The sequence below is a fragment of the Alosa alosa genome, chromosome 1, assembly GCF_017589495.1.
Source record: "Alosa alosa isolate M-15738 ecotype Scorff River chromosome 1, AALO_Geno_1.1, whole genome shotgun sequence".
Taxonomy (NCBI): domain Eukaryota; kingdom Metazoa; phylum Chordata; class Actinopteri; order Clupeiformes; family Clupeidae; genus Alosa; species Alosa alosa.
The window spans coordinates 2,830,167-2,848,679 of record NC_063189.1 but is presented as its reverse complement, the minus strand read 5'-3'; the positions used below and the strand labels follow the sequence as shown (position 1 = coordinate 2,848,679).

General features: G+C 43.7%; 1 protein-coding gene across 3 annotated transcripts in view; it reads left to right on the top strand.

The window, feature by feature from the left end:
• wdhd1 (WD repeat and HMG-box DNA binding protein 1) overlaps positions 1-18,513 on the top strand; it is a 40,338-nt gene that overhangs the window by 10,947 nt on the left and 10,878 nt on the right. For all 3 annotated transcript variants that reach the window (XM_048264476.1, XM_048264472.1, XM_048264479.1), the window contains exons 12-23: positions 736-920; positions 1,732-1,916; positions 2,481-2,722; positions 3,877-4,014; positions 6,284-6,440; positions 6,756-6,870; positions 7,218-7,349; positions 8,958-9,172; positions 12,437-12,594; positions 13,074-13,130; positions 13,258-13,298; positions 13,414-13,578. In XM_048264476.1, the coding sequence (XP_048120433.1) occupies positions 736-920; positions 1,732-1,916; positions 2,481-2,722; positions 3,877-4,014; positions 6,284-6,440; positions 6,756-6,870; positions 7,218-7,349; positions 8,958-9,172; positions 12,437-12,594; positions 13,074-13,130; positions 13,258-13,298; positions 13,414-13,578 (1,790 nt within the window). The remainder of the gene's footprint in view (positions 1-735; positions 921-1,731; positions 1,917-2,480; positions 2,723-3,876; positions 4,015-6,283; positions 6,441-6,755; positions 6,871-7,217; positions 7,350-8,957; positions 9,173-12,436; positions 12,595-13,073; positions 13,131-13,257; positions 13,299-13,413; positions 13,579-18,513) is intronic.

The window sequence follows — 18,513 nt, the reverse complement described above, 5'->3', positions numbered from 1 at the left end:
GCCAAGTAGCCTAAATTTAGTTATTTTTTAATTATGCATGATTTATATGTTATTAAATTTGTAGCCTGGTATGCCTCGCGGCAAAAATTGTGTTTTAAATGTAGTACTGATTCAGCCTCTGGCAAACTCAGAAGGGGGCGGCAAGCAACTGGTAGCTTGAGAGCGACGTGTTGAAGACCCCTGGTGTAGGACAACTACTTTTCATTGGCATTCAGTATTAAAACAACCAACAATATAAAATATTAAGAAGAGCTCTTATTTCATTGAGTTAAATTGAAAGTCGAGTGCTTGTGGACTGATGGCCCTACTGGTAGCCAATTATTACCCTGCTTGCATTTGGGGGCCGGCCTTCATTTGTCCGAATCGACCACGCCCCCGGCTATGATCTGAGGCCCGGCCATAATTTGAGGATTTACGGTACGCCTGTTTGTTGATTGGCCGCTGTGTGAAATCCCCTTCCTGTAACACTAGGAATTGAACATCTCTCTTGTGTGTATAATGTAGAATATTTAAATTGTCTTTTTAAATGAGCCTCATTTGGGAAGAAGAGCGCTCCACACACACACACACACACACACACACACACACACACACACACACACACACACACACACACACACACACACACACACACACACTCCCCTTCATGGCGGCTTTCATCTTGAGATTGAGCACAAGGTGGCTTTGATCTCTCGTTTTCTCTGACGTCATTTCAACCTGCTCTTTTTTCGACAGATGCCGGGTCGGTGAACCTGGACAAGTTTGGTGGTGGCGATGACGCCAGCAGTGCCATCGTGCCCTTGGTGCCGGTCGCCGCGGCAGCAGCGCTGAGGCCGGTGTATGACGGCCCCATGCCCACCCCCCCCCAGAGGCCCTTCCAGCCCGGCTCCACTCCTGCCCACCTCACACACCGCTTCATGGTGAGGACACACACACACCGCGCACACACACACACACACACACACACACACACACACACACACACACACACACACAGCTGCTCCCAAGGGTTATGGAAAATTGTAATATAAATTGTAATATGCCATATCCCAGGACTAGAGAGAATACATTTCATCTAGTTTTGTTGTTAAAGTCACATTTCATAATTAGCCCCCAACCTGTGGTGTAAAATAAGCAATTGTGTACTTGTGCTGTGACAAGTCATGGAAATTTCATTCAAAGTCATGGAAAAGTCATGTTTTGTTTTGTTTGTCTTTTCCTGTCTGCACAATGCACTGGTCTCCACATGATCATGATATAGTTGCAGTCTGAAAGGCATGTTATTGGGGGGAGTCAAATGTCTTGTAATGCCAGATGTATTGTAATGTTGCAGTATCCAAACAAGAATCAAAGAACAAGATTGATTTTAAGAAATCAATAAAGCACCCTTGCTGTTTATCTTGTCACTAGACTGCTCTGAAAAGTAGCAGGGAATTGTCTGATCTGTCACTGACTGGCACACAAGCACTTTGACACTGACGTTTTGACTCCGACTGTGTTATATCCTTTAGCATCTGCCGTGTGTTAGATGTGGAAACTGGGTATTGTGCGTGGTTACAGCAGTGATATCTGAACTGTTGAAACACTGCCTGGTGCAGAACAGAAGAGGTTTAACTCTGCCATTTTAACACTGCCAATTTAACTCTGCCGTTTTAACTCTGCCATTTTAACACTGCCAATTGAACTCTGCCGTTTTAACTCTTATTCCCTTTGGTGCCTGCCATGTGTTAGATGTGGAACTCTGTGGGAATCGTGCGTGGCTACAACGACGAACAGGACAACGCCATTGACGTGGAGTTCCACGACACCGCTGTCCACCACGCCATGCACCTGACCAACTCGCTTGGACACACAATGGCCGACATGTCCCAGGAAGCCGTGCTTTTGGCCTGCGAGAGCACAGACGAGCTCGCCAGGTGAGTGCCTGCCAAGTCAACCCATAAAAGGCCTCGAAATGCCAGCTAAATTAACTACTGAGACGTAATAGACCTGCACTGGCAAGGGGCAGTTCCCACTCTGTACTGGCCAGCACTGACTTCTCAGTAAGTCTGTAGTAGACACCTCTGACAGGTCTGGTTTAGGCCAGATTGTGTTAGTGATGCAAAAGTCTGAATGTTTTTGTTTGTTCTGGCTGCAGTAGCCTCAGATCATACTGTAAAGCTGGGCTTGACCTGCTTGTGTGTTTGTGCTTTACTTACTGAGCAAATAAACCCAAAAGCCCCACATTCTCCTGTCTCTCTCTCTCTCTCTCTCTCTCTCTCTCTCTCTCTCTCTCTCTCTCTCTGTGGCTCTCATTCTTTCTTTCTCTCATATGTACACTCCATTTACATATTCAGTCAATTACCAGATGCTTGTATGCAAAAGGTGTGATGTTTTTGTCTGCATGTTTGGACTCATACTGTACACTTTTCTCTCTCCCTCTCTCTCTCTCTCTCCTCTCTCTCTCTCTCTCTCTCTCTCCCCCTCCTCTCTGTGTGCAGTAAGCTGCAGTGCCTGCACTTCTCCTCGTGGGACACCAGTAAGGAGTGGATGGTGGACCTGCCCAAGGGGGAGGACGCTCGGGCGCTGTGCCTGGGTCAGGGCTGGGGGGCCGTGGCCACGAGCGCGCTGCTGGTGCGCCTCTTCTCCGTCGGGGGCGTCCAGAGGGAGGTGTTCAGCCTGCCCGGACCGGTGGTGTGCATTTCCGGCCACGGCCAACAGCTCCTCATCGCCTACCACCGAGGTACCCGCCACGCCGCTAAGAGTGCTGTACATCTGCGTTCAGCGCAACCCAAAGCCTTCTCAACTCCACATAGCAACCCAAAGCCTACTCAACTCCACATAGCAACCCAAAGCCTACTCAACTCCACATAGCAACCCAACTCAACATAGCAACCCATAGCCTACTCAACTCCACATAGCAACCCAAAGCCTACTCAACTCCACATAGCAACCCAAAGCCTACTCAACTCCACATAGCAACCCAACTCCACATAGCAACCCATAGCCTACTCAACTCCACATAGCAACCCAAAGCCTACTCAACTCCACATAGCAACCCAAAGCCTACTCAACTCCACATAGCAACCCAACTCCACATAGCAACCCATAGCCTACTCAACTCCACATAGCAACCCAAAGCCTACTCAACTCCACATAGCAACCCAACTCCACATAGCAACCCAAAGTCTACCCAACTCCACATAGCAACCCAACTCCACATAGCAACCCAAGGTCTACCCAACTCCACATAGCAACCCAAAGTCTACCCAACTCCACATAGCGACCCAAAGTCTACCCAACTCCACATAGCAACCTACCCAACTACCCATAGCAACCCAAAGCCTACCCAACTCCACATAGCAACCTACTCAACTCCACATAGCAACCCAACTCCACATGGCAACCCAAAGCCTACCCAACTCCACATGGCAACCCAAAGCCTACCCAACTCCACATGGCAACCCAAAGCCTACCCAACTCCTCATAGCAACCTACTCAACTCCACACATAGCAACCCAAAGCCTACCCAACTCCGTATAGCAACCCAAAGCCTACCCAACTCCACATGGCAACCCAAAGCCTACCCAACTCCACATGGCAACCCAAAGCCACACACATTGGCATGGGAGTCGAATGCTCTAACCACTGAGCTAAAAGCCCAGGCTTCCAACTCAGCGGTTAGAAGCGTTCTTAAGGTTAGGGCTGTGAGGATTTACACGCGCAACTAGCATGCTAGCTCAGTTCGCCTCCGTTACACTTGTGAGGTGCATATGATGACATATGAGATTGGGGGAGTTGGCATATATTCACCATATAGTAGTACCTCATTGGAGTTGTCAACACACTCACACACATGACAAAAAGTACATGATTTGTGTGTGTGTGTTGTCTCAGGAACGGGCTTTGATGGGGATCAGGCTCTGGGGGTGCAGCTGCTCCAGTTGGGGAGTCGCAGTCGACAGGTGATCCACGGGGAGCCCCTCCCCATCTCCCGCAAGTCCTACCTGGTCTGGCTCGGCTTCAGCGCAGAGGGTACGTCACATGGGCACACACACACTCTCACTCACTCCCCATAACATGGGCACACACACCCTCACTAGAGTGTGGCTACCCGACCCGAGCCTGACGGGACCCGACGGGGCGAGTTCGGACAAATATTTAGAAATTGTAGTCGGGTTCGGTTCGGGTTCGGACACATGTAGGCGATATGTATTGGAAGCTTTACATTTAAATTCCTTATGATGTTGGGTAACCAACATGTCAGCTTTACATGATGCAAACGTTTAACCATACGCAGACTCTTCCTCCCATACACAGGACACATTACATGGGGACCACCACACACACACACACACACACACACACACTGCTTCACACACCCTACTATACAGATCTTCCTTCCCCCCCCTACCTACACCTCTTTTTTTTTTGTCTAATCAATTTTGTCTAATCTTCATCATCCTCAGTATCTTCATCATCATCATCATAATCATCTCATACACACACTTCCTGTCCCCCCCATTCACCACACACCTTCACTCTGACCACACCTCTCTCAGATCTCTGACCACACCTTCACACTCCTCTTCCCTTTTCTGTCCCTATTTATTGCATCAGGAATCCTGCCATTTGTCATCACAGCAGACTGGAGCATCTCTCTCTCTCTCTCTCTCTCTCTCTCTCTCTCTCTCTCTCTCTCTCTCTCTCTCTCTACTTCTCCATTAGTCTCCTGGGCACATTGTTGCCTTGTGTGTGTAGATGAGATTAAATGCTATATTTGTTCGTTCCACTGTCAGCTCCATGTTGAAATGCTTTGTTCTGTCCTTATGGGTGCGTCACAATCTGCACTGTATGATTTCCACACATGTAACAGCATATAACAGGCTACAGCATAGCACATATCATAGCACTGTATGATTTCCACACATGTAACAGCATATAACAGGCTATAGCACATAGCACATGTAACAGCATATAATAGGCTACAGCATAGCACATAGCATAGCACTGTATGATTTCCACACACACACATGTATCAGCATATAACAGGCTATAGCATAGCACATAGCATAGCACTGTATGATTTCCACACACACACATGTAACAGCATATAACAGGCTATAGCATAGCACATAGCATAGCACTGTATGATTTCCACACATGTAACAGCATATAACAGGCTATAGCATAGCACATAGCATAGCACTGTATGATTTCCACACATGTAACAGCATATAACAGGCTATAGCATAGCACATGTAACCGCATATAACAGGCTGTAGCATAGCACATAGCATAGCACATTCCAGGGACATATGAGTAACACAGTGTTTCCCACAGAATTGGATTCAATTTGTGGCGGTAGCTGACTTTGACAACGGGGGGACTTGTAACACAGTTGAAAGGCTGCTGATGTGTGGATTCATAACGTTTTCTACATAGTTAAAATAAAGGTTCATACTTCTCCTTGGGACAAGCACTTTTGAATTTTGGAAAACACTTTTCCATTTACATTGGGATTTTGCAAACATTCAGTGTCAGAGTCAATGAAATGAGCCCTTCAACGAAATTGACAAGCAGCTTAGAAGTAGGCTAAGCATACTAAATTCGACATCCAAACAGTATTCTAACGTTAGCTTTGAGATACTGCTTGATTTCATAACTTAACTTAGTTTAGTCTCTTCAATGTAGCCTACTATGTTGTGATAAGATCTTAGCAGAGTTTACTTCAATGCAGCAGTTTTGAACAAATTTGCGCAGCATGGTCACGATGCTAAGCGGATTTAATAGCAATTTAGCCCACTGTGTTCTATGCAATGCTTCTATGTGTCAACAACAATCCTTCAACAATCGTGAATATTTTGTTAAATGCACATGCAGAGGAGGGGCAGCGGGCTACGAGAGAGAGCGGGCAGCGGGCTACTTAGAGAGAGCGGGCGGGGCAAGGAAAGGCTGCGTATGGCGAAAGAACAACTCAATGGCAATGCAAGGATTTGATCTTATATTTAAATTAAATTAAATTAAATTAAATTAAACATAGAATATTTATCTGTGGCGGCCGATTTTTATTTTGTGGCGCCCCGCCACAGATTAGTCAATGTATGGGAAACACTGGTAACACAAGTAATCTGTTAGAAATGACCGAATACAACCCCAAAGCAATTGCAGCAAAAGACTGGTTAATAAACACAGAGAAACTGTGTCTGTGTGTGCGTGTGCGTGCGCGTGTGTGTGTGTGTGTGTGTGTGTGTGTGTGTGTGTGTGATTCAGCAGGTGTGGTAATAGGTGTGTTCTCGTGCAGGTACCCCTTGCTCCATTGACTCAGAGGGGGTGGTGCGACTGCTAAATCGGTCCCTGGGAAACACGTGGACCCCTGTGTGCAACACAAGGGATCACTGTAAGGGCAAGTCGGACCACTACTGGGTGGTAGGCATCCACGAGAATCCCCAGCAGCTCAGGTGAGACCTCTCACAAGCACCACATTTGTACACACACACACACACACACACACACACACAGGTTTGTTTCTCTCACTATAAGCATTGTCTTGTTCTCCTCATGTCCTTTGTTTTATTTCACTCTTGTTATTGGTTCTGTGTTTTTTTTTGTCTCATCTTCATCATCCTCATCTTCATCATCCTCATCTTTATCATCCTCATCTTCATCATCCTCATCTTCGTCATCCTCATCTTCGTCATCCTCATCTTCGTCATCCTCATCTTCATCATCCTCATCACATCTTTATCTGAATCACCATGGTGGGGACCCCCCAGGTGTATCCCGTGTAAGGGCTCTCGTTTCCCCCCCACTCTGCCCCGACCTGCAGTTGCCGTCCTGCCATTCAGTCTGCCCCTGTGCCAGACCACCACAGAGAAGGGCCAGATGGAGGTACACACACACACACACACACACACACACACACACACACACACAGACATTAGGGCTGCTCAATGATGGCAAACATCACAATCACTTATTTTGGTCAATATTGAAATCATGATTATTTAGCACGATTTCCTGCTATTATTATTGTTATTATTTACCTGCATTTATTGTTTGTTTTTGTAAATATGTTTTTTCTTGATTATATCATTCTTGCAATCGTTGGACGTGAAATGCAGATTAGATATCTGAATAGAACATCAACATCACTATCACTTCCTATAGAAGGATCGGTCATCCGAGTTCATTGTGTTTGCGTGTGTGTGTAACTCTGTGTGTGTGTGTGTCTCCAGGAGCAGTACTGGCGCTCGGTTCTCTTCCAGAACCATTACGGCTTCCTGGCGCTGAGCGGCTATGAGATAAACGAGCACAGCCAGAGCCAGGCCCAGAAGGAGCAGCAGGAGCTGCTCATGAAGATGTTTGCTGTGAGTGCACTATTGCACGCGTGTGTGTGTGACTGAGGCACGCTCTGTGTGTGAGACTCTACGAGTTCGATTTCAAATGAGTGTGTGTGTGTGTGTGTGTGTGTGTGTGTGTATATGACTGAGGCACGCTCTGTGTGTGAGACTCTACGAGTTCGATTTCAAATGAGGGAGTGAGACTGTGGGCTCCATAGACCTTATTCCTATCTTGGACACACACTATTGGAACTATTTTCGGGCATAGCACCGGCAAAGCACCGCTGCCTGGCGCAACGACCTGAGTTCACTGAAGAGGAGTTGCAAGCTTTGGATCTGGGAAGAGAGGACGTTGCGACTAGTCAAGGCGAGTCGGATGAGGGAACGAGAGCAAACACAAACTGGTGGTGTGAGTGTGGAGTGTGCCAACCCATGCCGACTGAAATGGAGTGTTTGTGCTGTGCAGAGTGGGATAAAATACTGCCATCGATGGTGGGCAAACGGCTCGAAGAGATGCTGCATGATGTCTTTAAGCCTGGCAGCGGTGCTTTGCGGTGCTATGCCCGAAAATAGTTCCAAATCTAAATTGGTCTAGTAAATCCCTTCGTGTTAATTTGCATTAATATTTGTACTCGATGTGAATGTACAGGTTACGAGAAATAATTATAAAAAACCTTGAGTTATTTGATTCACTTTTGCCACGACATGCTAGCTAGAATCGCCAGATTACAGCGACTACGCTAAGATAAAGATAACCGGGCCGTTTCTAGATTAGGACAATGGCTGGGTCTGCTATAAAACGCTTTGGCTCACTCATCCAACTCTAGGGACTGCGGGGAGTGACCCAATTTCACCTAGGGGTGGCGTATTCCTTTAAACAATGCGCCCAGGGGTGTGGCAATTAATACATAAGGTGTGGTCTGGCGCATGATCTAAAAATCGCTATCTTACACCATCTAAAAAGCATTACTGACCAAGGTCTCGCATGCAAGCAGATCCCTTCAAATGATAGATAGACTTTATTGATCCCCAAGGGGAAATTCAAGGGTCTCCGTAGCATACAGATATCACACACAACATGCACTTACAGCAGAAATGCGCCGCTGACTATGAAAATACTGATGCGCTGTTTGAAGTTGCGTTGCTTGCTGTTAAAGGGAATGACCGATGTCATTTTCATTGGTTGAATGTTACGCCCAAAACACACCAATGACTGATTAAGAAACATAAGAACTTCCTTTTTGTGCCAAGCGAATGTGGACTGGACAAACCCCTAAATGTTTTGAAGCTATTCGCCAGGGACCATACGTTTTAGATCGCCAAGATGGGGCCGTGTGTGTGTGTGTCAGACTATGTGAGTGAGACGTTTGAGAGATGTTCATGTATTCCATTTCCATATGTTTGCAATAATGGCTTTCTTCTATAATTTCTTGGTTATATGAAATTGATGTTTACAAACCGTGTATTCTTATAGTTATGGTAACTGTTTTATATTGATAGATAGATAGATAGATAGATAGATAGATAGATAATTATATGTAAATACTAATGTTGTGCGTGTGTGCGTGCGTGCGTGTGTGTGTGTGTGTGTGTGTGTGTGTGTGCGCGTGCGTGTGTGTCCATGCATCGCCTCAGTTGTCGTGTAAGCTGGAGCGTGAGTTCCGGTGTGTGGAGCTGGCGGAGCTGATGACTCAGAGCGTGGTGACGCTGGCCATCCGCTACGCCTCGCGCTCCCGCCGCATGGCCCTCGCCCAACGCCTCAGCGAGCTTGCCCTCGAGAAGGCCAATCAGGAGCAGGCACAGCAGGAGGAGGAGGAGGAGGAACCAGACTACACCAGCCACAGCGCAGGGTGAGTGGACACATTGTGGTGCTTTGAGATCTGTAGCTTTGATCTGTAGCTTTGTTCCATTAAGGACTGGAAGAGAGACAGTAGGACTGGTTGCCTTTGTCGGTGCCCTTTGGTCTGTGAACTTGCACAGTTGAACTTTCATTGCTTTGGACAAAAGCGTATTCCCATACCCATAACCATAAACTTGCTCGGCTTTACCTGCGTACGTCTTCACATAAGGCGCTTCAGCAATAGACTTCATTGAAATACCGTGAGCTTCATTGAACACGGCTGTTGTCACGTTAGCTGATTGTGATTAGCATAAACCATTATTGCCTAATTACCAATCACTCATTAACTATTTTTTTCAGTGTGCCAGTCTGCATTATATTTTGCAATAATAGTCAGTGTTTCCCCTAGAAATTTTTCCAGCAGCGTGCTGTTGATCACAGTGGAAGCCCCCAAAAAAAAAAAAAAAAAAACATTGAAAAAAATAATTTTAAATGGTGACTTCTGGTGGATTTTGTGAAAGAAATGGACAGATTCAGATGCAAATTATTATGCAAATTATGACATAACTATCTTTTTCAACTACTTTTTCATTTACATTATTAGTATTAGCCTCTGTACAACTGTACACTGTAGGCCACTGTACAAACTATTACTATTTAGAATATACAGTGCTGTGCATAAGTTAAGACATTTATTTATATAATAACATTTATTTATTTACGATACATGATACATTCAAAAATAATTGATAAGACAAAGGGCAAAACATGTTTTTTTATTCCTCCCTTTAGCCAATTTCAGCATGGGTGTCTTAACTTTGGCACAGCACTGTATAAACTATATAGACTCCTCTTTCATGCCATTACACTGTATTGGTGCTGTGCAAGTCGAATTGAGTGCCTGTCACTTTAATGCTGTGACGGCCCTAGGGGGCTTGCTTGATTCTCACGGTCTTAAGCTAACTTAGTAGCGTTGTTGTGCATGGTGCATAAGAATATGTGGATGAAATGAATTATGTTTTCCATGTCATTTGGTAAAATAAATGCTCAAAAACTCGAGGAAATTCTATCTTGGATTATAGGAGATACGTGTCTTGTATCATTTCTATAATTTTGGTGAGCTCTACAGGAATTACAAACTATCTCCAGATGTAAATGGTTGCGTATCCTATTACTGAAATTCATTTAAACCCACCAATAGGCTAGCTAGACCTTAGTTTCACAGCTTAGGTATGTTGGCAACACAGGGCTTGAAAGCATTGCCTGTATCACAAACAAAATTGAAACAATGCGTGGAATTTATCTGGGAATAGGCTACTGAAGGTAGGACGAAGCTATCCATCTCACGTGTTTAATTTGGTTCCTTGGTTAACATTTGCACAAAATTGCGCCTGCTAATAAACTTAAACATAAACACAAACAAGCGTGAATCTCCTGTGGAATCCCTGACTGCGCCTTCAACGTTAGCCTACTATTATTTGTTGACATCAAACCTGAAGCTCACTTGCGTGTTTTTTTTTTTTTTTTTTAATTAGGCAACTTTTTTTGCAGTGGTGCTTGAATTCCAGGAGCTGCGCTGCGCGGCTGATGAATACATTGTAGGGGAAACACTGATAGTAGTATGAGTATTGTGGTGAGAGTAGGCTATTATAGTATCATACGAATATATTCAATTGAATAAATATATATATACAGTGTATATATATGTATATGTGTAATCAGGGCTCCAGACTAACTTTTTGCACTGGTTGCACTGGTGCGCCTAACTTTTTTTCTTAGGTGCACCAGCACAAAAGTTAGGTGCAGCAACATTTTCAACCACATCGCATTTAACACCGCAGCAGGTTCACTTTTTTTCCTTAATTACTGTCCTATATAGGTTGTCCAATGACTTATGATTTACAATTCTACAAGAAAAGTAACTTAATGAAGTGTTGGTGCTTTAAGTGCTTCACTGAGCTGAAATTTAAACTTGAAACATCTCAAGATGAATTAAATAAAAATAACAGTGAGTAAATTAACAGTGCACGTCTTTTAAGGGCTTCAAACTCCTGGCTCAATGTCATGATCTTTAGGCCTTGGCTAATCCAGCTCGCCATGCTAGCATCTTCCATAGAAATGTATTTGAGCACAATTTAAAGAGATGTTCCAAGTAGCCTGGGGGATTTTTATGTGATTTTGCAATGATTGCAATAATCATTTGACAGCCCCACAATGCAATTTACTTTTTAATTTTAGTACTTTTAAAATGTCAATAAGAACATCACTATGGTTAATGCAGTAATGAAATGGTAGGCCTATTATTATAGGCTATTGCAATGACTTGCCATGCTCGATCTAAATGTGTCCATTCAATTCACCGCACACAATGACCACAGTTATACATGCAGTGAATATTCGGGCTTTAATGTAGCAGCGATATTCGGTTTTGTTTAAATACCGATTAAATTGATTGATGCCATCAGAATGAGTTTACACAACTCACATGCAAAACGAATATTGCTGTTGAAAACCGGGTTACTCCCTGCATGTAACTGCGGTCAATGACGACTCCTTTCGGGCGAGCATTCTGTCGCTCGGAAGGCCTTTGTATGCATTGTTCGCAATTTTAAGACGCCTTTTCATCTGCAATGACTCCTATAAATTTGGCGCTAAGTGGCATTCCTGTACGTCGGGTTTTACGCTCAAACTATTTTTCTGGTGAATAATTATTTCGACTGAACTTGGTGAAGGGGAAGTTTCACTAGCCCTATTGTAGGCAACGATAAACTTGATCATCATCTCGGCTCGCCTGATCGGGTTTGTTGCTGCCAGCTGCGAGAAGGCAGTGGGGAGAGGGGACATTTATCTCGGCCTATGTGACCACACTATGCAACTACATCCACTCTGTTAATCTGACGGTCTCTGACCTCTCTCTCTCTCTCTCTCTCTCTCTCTCTAGAGCAGCACACGATTTTCAAATTTACACACAGGCACTGGGGCCACGGCCAATCAGGGAGGTCCCGCCCTTCACTATCTGTGATTTGTTTAAACCACGATATTGGCCAAATATGTGTCTGTTATTGAACCAAAGGTAGAGTTTCAATGCGGACACTTTTTTCCTCTCTGAATAGCTGAATGCACCGGTGCGACTCCGATTTTCTTTTTTTTTTTTTTTTTTTTTTTTTTTTTTAATGCACTTTTTGAAAAATGAGGTCAGATTTGAGCCCTGGTAATAAATAAATATATATATTATATTATATTATATTATATTATATTATATTATATTATACAGGTACAGACACAGTGGAGACGAGTGGAGAGGAGCGAGACACAGCCACAGCCCAACGCCCCAGCAGAACAGGCACGAGGAAGAGGAGGAGGGTGAAGAGGAGGAAGAGGCTCAGGAGGAGCAGATGGAAGCCGAGGAAGCAGCAGAGAGCCAGAAGCCACGTAAGGCAGCCATTTTGTTTCCCATCATGCACCTGACATTGTCCAGAATTACAGCCTCAAACTTATCGTTTCTCCCACAGTTTTTAAATGTGTACTTAAAGGTGCTCTAAGCGATGTTGGTTAACGTCACTCCTGTTGACGTTCAAACAAAACAGAGAGCTAGCTCGCCCCTCCCTCCCGTGCAATTGAAACTCTCATGAATGCGAATCTCGTCGGTGAATGGCTGGAAAAGTTTGTTTCATGGTCCAGGCTGCACCAGGCTGTTTTTCCGTTTTTGGAGCCTGGGCTGTCTACAGAGACAGTTTTTTTTTTTTTTTTATAGTGTATTCAGGGGACAGGCAGCTAGCAGATGGTGAGGAGATGTTTGCTGTATGTGACAAAAAAGTGACTTTGAAAAATACATAGATTATATGTGTCTCGAGTCATCTTTTAATTTAGTTGGAAGGCCACCATAACCTGCTCAATGTATTCCCCCCCAGGTTTGAATCCCTTCAAGAAGGGACCAGCATCTCCTGAGAAAGCCTCTCCTAAACCTGGTGAGTGCCTAGCATTGTCACACGTAGACCCTGTCTTACACTGTTAAGTATTTAACAAGACACATGTGTTAACAGTGTGATGTCAAATTATGTTGTATTGATTTGCTCAACATTTTCTTTGTCCTAGTTTCTACAGCAAGCAAGGAGGGAAGGGTGAATCCTTTCAAGGTTAGCTGAAAGCTCAGTTGTTTACATTTGTCTTGTTGATGTAGTTTTAATGTATTATTTATTTACGTTGTGTGCTTTTTTGTTTGTTTGTTTGTTTGTTTGTTTGTTTCTGCAGGTGTCTTGTCCAGGGAAGCCGTCCGCTTCTCCCGCCGGGCGGGCAGCAAACGTTCTGGATACCATGACTATGTCCAATCGCAAGCCCTCAGCATCGGGCACCACAGGGTCCAAGCAGAGTAAATCGCCCGTGTTGAAACCCCTCGTGCCCAGACCCAAGTCGAAGGTATTACACTCCCTTGGAATGCTCTGGAGAACCCTTACAGGCTGTAACATGCTGCCACAAACTAGAATTATGTCAATATTAAGTACTAAGATGAGGCAGAGGGCTGGCTAGCATGGACTAGTTGCACGAAAGGATCTCGGTGAGCGTGTTTGTTTCCTGTGGAGCCAGGTGTGTTTGAGCCTGCCGCTATTCTGAATGTAATTAGTGTCTACACGTCCTTCTTTATCGTAACGCGCTGATTCACTAGGTGCAACACCCAACCGGGTCCGTGTAGACACTAATTACATTCAGCATAGCGGCAGCTTCAAATACACATGGGGGGTATTCCAAGTACGTGGTTTAGTGATAAACCTGGGCAAGCTAACTCAGAGTAAGTGGTAAACCTCCTACAACAAGAGCCCTATGGTATAGTTTTGTTAGGAGAATGAAGCCATACAGCTCTTCTATTAGGAGGTTTACCACTTACTATGAGTTAACTTACCCAGGTTTATCACTAAACCACATAATTGGAATACCCCCCAGGATCCGAGAGCCTCTCGTGCAACTAGTCCATTCCCTCGAGTTTCATTACAGTACATTTACATTTATTCATGCAGCAGGCACTTTTATCCAAAGCAACTTACAAAATGATGAATAACATTCAAGCTACATTGCAAAGGAGACCTTAAGTAACAATGAATACTACTACAGTAAGTACTAAGAATTAGTCAGTGGTGGGTAGAATACTGAAAATCTACACTCAGGACTTAAATTTCACTGCGGGATTGCGGGTATTGCGCATAATTTTTTCAAGTCCCGCAACTCTAGCCATCATAATGCGAGAAATTCCCGCATACACGTTTACAGCCTGTCTGATGACGTTAATATAATCATGAAGTGGCGTGAATGCGGTGCTATTGACCGGACAGATCAACTACCGAGTTGAATTGAACATAGCCTCATGCAGACGCGACGCAGACACACACACACAGACAGAGACACAGACAGAGACACAGACAGAGACACAGACAGAGACACAGACAGAGACACAGACAGAGAGACAGACAGAGACACAGACAGAGAGACAGACAGAGAGACAGAGACAGACTTTGTGCTTACGCAAATAGGCTGCGCAACCATGGCAAACTTTTACATCTGGAAAGAGCTCCTTGGTAACTATCCAGCTAGCTCAGGTCACATCAACACTTGATCCCAGAAAGATTGTCTTCGACTTGTTAGTTTTTTTGAACATTTATTCTATCTAATGACATAGAAAACATAATGATTTGCATCCACATATCCTTATGCACTATGCACAACTTTTATTCACTAGCGACAAGCCTAAAACAGTCAGGCTGAAGGGAGGCTAATTACTCTCACGTATTTTCTTATTGTGTGACAGGCACTCAATTACACCTACTCATCACCAATGTACGCTCAATTAGACCTACACACCACATTAAAAATATGCCTAAGTGTTATAGGTTAAACGTCAAAATGAAGCATTCATATTACTAAATATGTTTAGCTACTAGTAATTACTAGTAAAATGCTATACATTAAAAAATACATTATTAACTAAATACACTCTATATGAATTTAAAAATATATGAAATAGAAACATATCGCATAAGCCATCATTTTCAGTGTGTGTTTGTGTGTGTGTGGAGAGAGTCAAGCAGAATCTAGGATGTCCACTGTTGTGAATGATCCCACTACAGTATATATTACTGATGACGTCAGGGTGGTGGGGGCCCCAAAATCAAATACATTTTTAAAAAAGTATCGAAGTAGTATCGAAATCGCAATTCTTGACTTGGTATCAGAATCGACTCCCCCCCCCCCCCCCAAATTGTGTAAATCCCCCCTACATGAATAACCTAAGGGGGGAATTCCCCCCCACCCATTTTGAAAAATGAATTTTAAGCCCTGACACTCAAGAAAAAGAAGGGACTTTGATACTCCCTTCAAAAATCACTTGTACAAGTAAATATTCACATCTGAGAAATCTACTCAAGTAAAATAAAAAGTACTTTGGAAAATAATATTAAAGTATATTATTGGCACACTTCTGTAACCATTAAGTGGCTACGGATTGAAAAGCAGTTGCTTCCAATCCATTGCCAGCTGATTCTTCTGCTTTGCATTGCTAGAAGTCTGTTTGTAACTTCACCATACAGACAGTGTAACCTAAAAACTATATATATATATATATATATATAATATACCTATATTTAGGCTACATGTAGCCTAGGCATGTCCACTTGGACAGAGCGACAGCGTAAAAGTGTTTCAGTGTCTGTGTCATCTAGCTTTTGCATTCATTTTGTATACACGTAAATATTTAATTTACTTATGTGTTCAAAGCATAGACTGTAGGGTTCAAAGTTACATGCAGTGTTGGGATAAGGTGTGCATCATTCATCATGTTTACCTCCTGATTCAGACTTACAGTATGACAGATGCTAGTAACAGTCAGTATGTTTTCTTACTTAAGCAGTGTACACCAGGTTCCAAATTATTATGCAAATTGGATTTAAGTCATAAACATTTATTTTTTTGTTTTTCAATTAAACTCAATCATTGAAATCAATCTGACACCCGTGATGATTAGTTTGCCAGGTGAGCCCAATCAAAGGAAAACTGGAAAACTACTTAAAAAAGATGTTCCACATTATTAAGCATGTCACAAGTTTCAAGCAATATGGGACAGAAAAAGGATCTCTCTGCTGCTGAAAAGTGTGAAATTGTGCACTACCTTGGACAAGGTATGAAAACATTGGAAATTTCCTGAAAACTTATGCGGGATCATCGTACTGTGAAGAAATTTGTCGCCGATTCAGAGCACAGGCGGGTTCGTGCAGACAAAGGCATCATAAGGAAGGGTTCTGCCAGACAAATTCATAGGATTAAGAGAGCAGCTGCTAAAATGCCATTGCAAAGCAGCAAACAGGTGTTTGAAGCCACTGGTGCCTCTGGAGTCCCGTGAACCTCAAGGTGTAGGATCCTCAAGAAGTTTGCAAGTGTGCATAAACCTACTATTCTAAATAGAAACGGTTGCAGTGGGCTCAGGAACACATGAAGACTAATTTTCAAACAGTTTTGTTTACGGATGAGTGCCGTGCAACCCTAGATGGTCCAGATGGATGGAGTAACGGATGGTTGGTGAATGGCCACCATGTCCCAACAAGGCTGAGACCTCAGCAAGGAGGTGGCGGAGTCATGTTATGGGCCGGAATCATGGGGAGAGAGCTGATAGGCCCCTTTATGGTCCCTGACGGTGTGAAAATGACCTTGGCAAAGTATGTAGAGTTTCTGACTGACCACTTTCTTCTGTGGTACAAAAAGAAGAACCGTGCCTTCCGTAGCAAAATCATCTTTATGCATGACGATGCACCATCTCATGCTGCAAAGAATACCTCTGGGTCATTGGCTGCTATGGGCATAAAAGGAGAGAAACTCATGGGTGTGGTCCCCATCTTCCCCTGACCTCAACCCTATTGAGAACCTTTGGAGCATCATCAAGCAAGAGATCTTCTATGAAGGTGGGAGGCAGTTCACATCCAAGCAGCAGCTCTGGGAGGCTATTCTGACATTCTGGCAGCTCTGGGAGGCTATTCTGCAAAGACATTAAAGCAGACACTTTCCAAGAACTCACAAGTTCAATGGATGCAAGAATTGTGAAGGTGATATTAATGAAGGGGTCCTATGTTAACATGTAACTTGGCCTGTTAAGAGTTTTTTGATTTGAAATAACTTTTTATTTAATTTATATCACCTCCTAATGCTGCAAATTCAACAAATGACCATTTTTAGTTCTTTACAACCTATACAATGTTTTGAAACGCTGTTGTGCATAATCATTTGGAACAGTGCATTTTGAGTTTTTTATTTAAAAAAATAATACTGTTATCATTGGGAGGTTTGTTCAGTAAAATTTGAATTAAACGGATGATGACTTGGAAAATTATACTGACTGTCATTTGCATCAACTATTTAGGAAAATCTGAAAAAAAAAATGTCATTTGACATTTGACTGTCAATTGGAAAAAAAAAAAAATGTCATTTACACAATAATTTGGAACGCACAAACGCGAATGAAAGATGGTAACGGGAGAAAAACATGTTCTAGTTCAGCTGCTGCATAAGCAGTTTATTGATGGACCTTGTTTTGCATGGGTGCTGACTGATCGCAGAGTTCTGTTCGGAAGATGTGGTGTCATTTTGTACTTGTCCTTACCACTGCCCATGCGTGCGCCTCAAAACCTCACAGAACGTAACATGAACAGAACATGCTGCGGGGCATCTAAATAGTATAAGTAAGTATGTATATATACTATTTTGATCCCGTGAGGGAAATTTGGTCTCTGCATTTATCCCAATCCGTGAATTAGTGAAACACACACAGCACACAGTGTACACACAGTGAGGTGAAGCACACACTAATCCCGGCATCAACAGCGGCGCTCAGGGAGCAGTGAGTGGGTTAGGTGCCTTGCTCAAGGGCACTTCAGCCGTGCCTACTGGTCGGGGTTTGAACCGGCAACCCTCCGGTTACAGGTCTGAAGTGCTAACCAGTAGGCCACGGCTGCCCCGTGCATCTAAATATGCTAAAGCTACACTCTGGGGGCATCTAAATATGCTAAAGCTACACTCTGGGGCATCTAAATATGCTAAAGCTACACTCTGGGGGCATGAGCATGGGACTCATGAACATGCCCCCAAACTGTAGCACTGTACTGTAGCTGCTTGGCAGCTCTAGCCGTTGGCTGAAGCAACTCGAGCTAGGTAGCCAATTGTTTAGGGGTTTTTTTTTCATACCGACAGTTCCTTTTCCTTTTATTTTCGAATTTTCTTTTAAGGAGAGTGGCCGTGGGTTTACATGACCGTAATGTAGGAATGGAGCCCTTATCTGTCAATTTTCGACATACTGGATACCCATTTAATGCAAAGGGG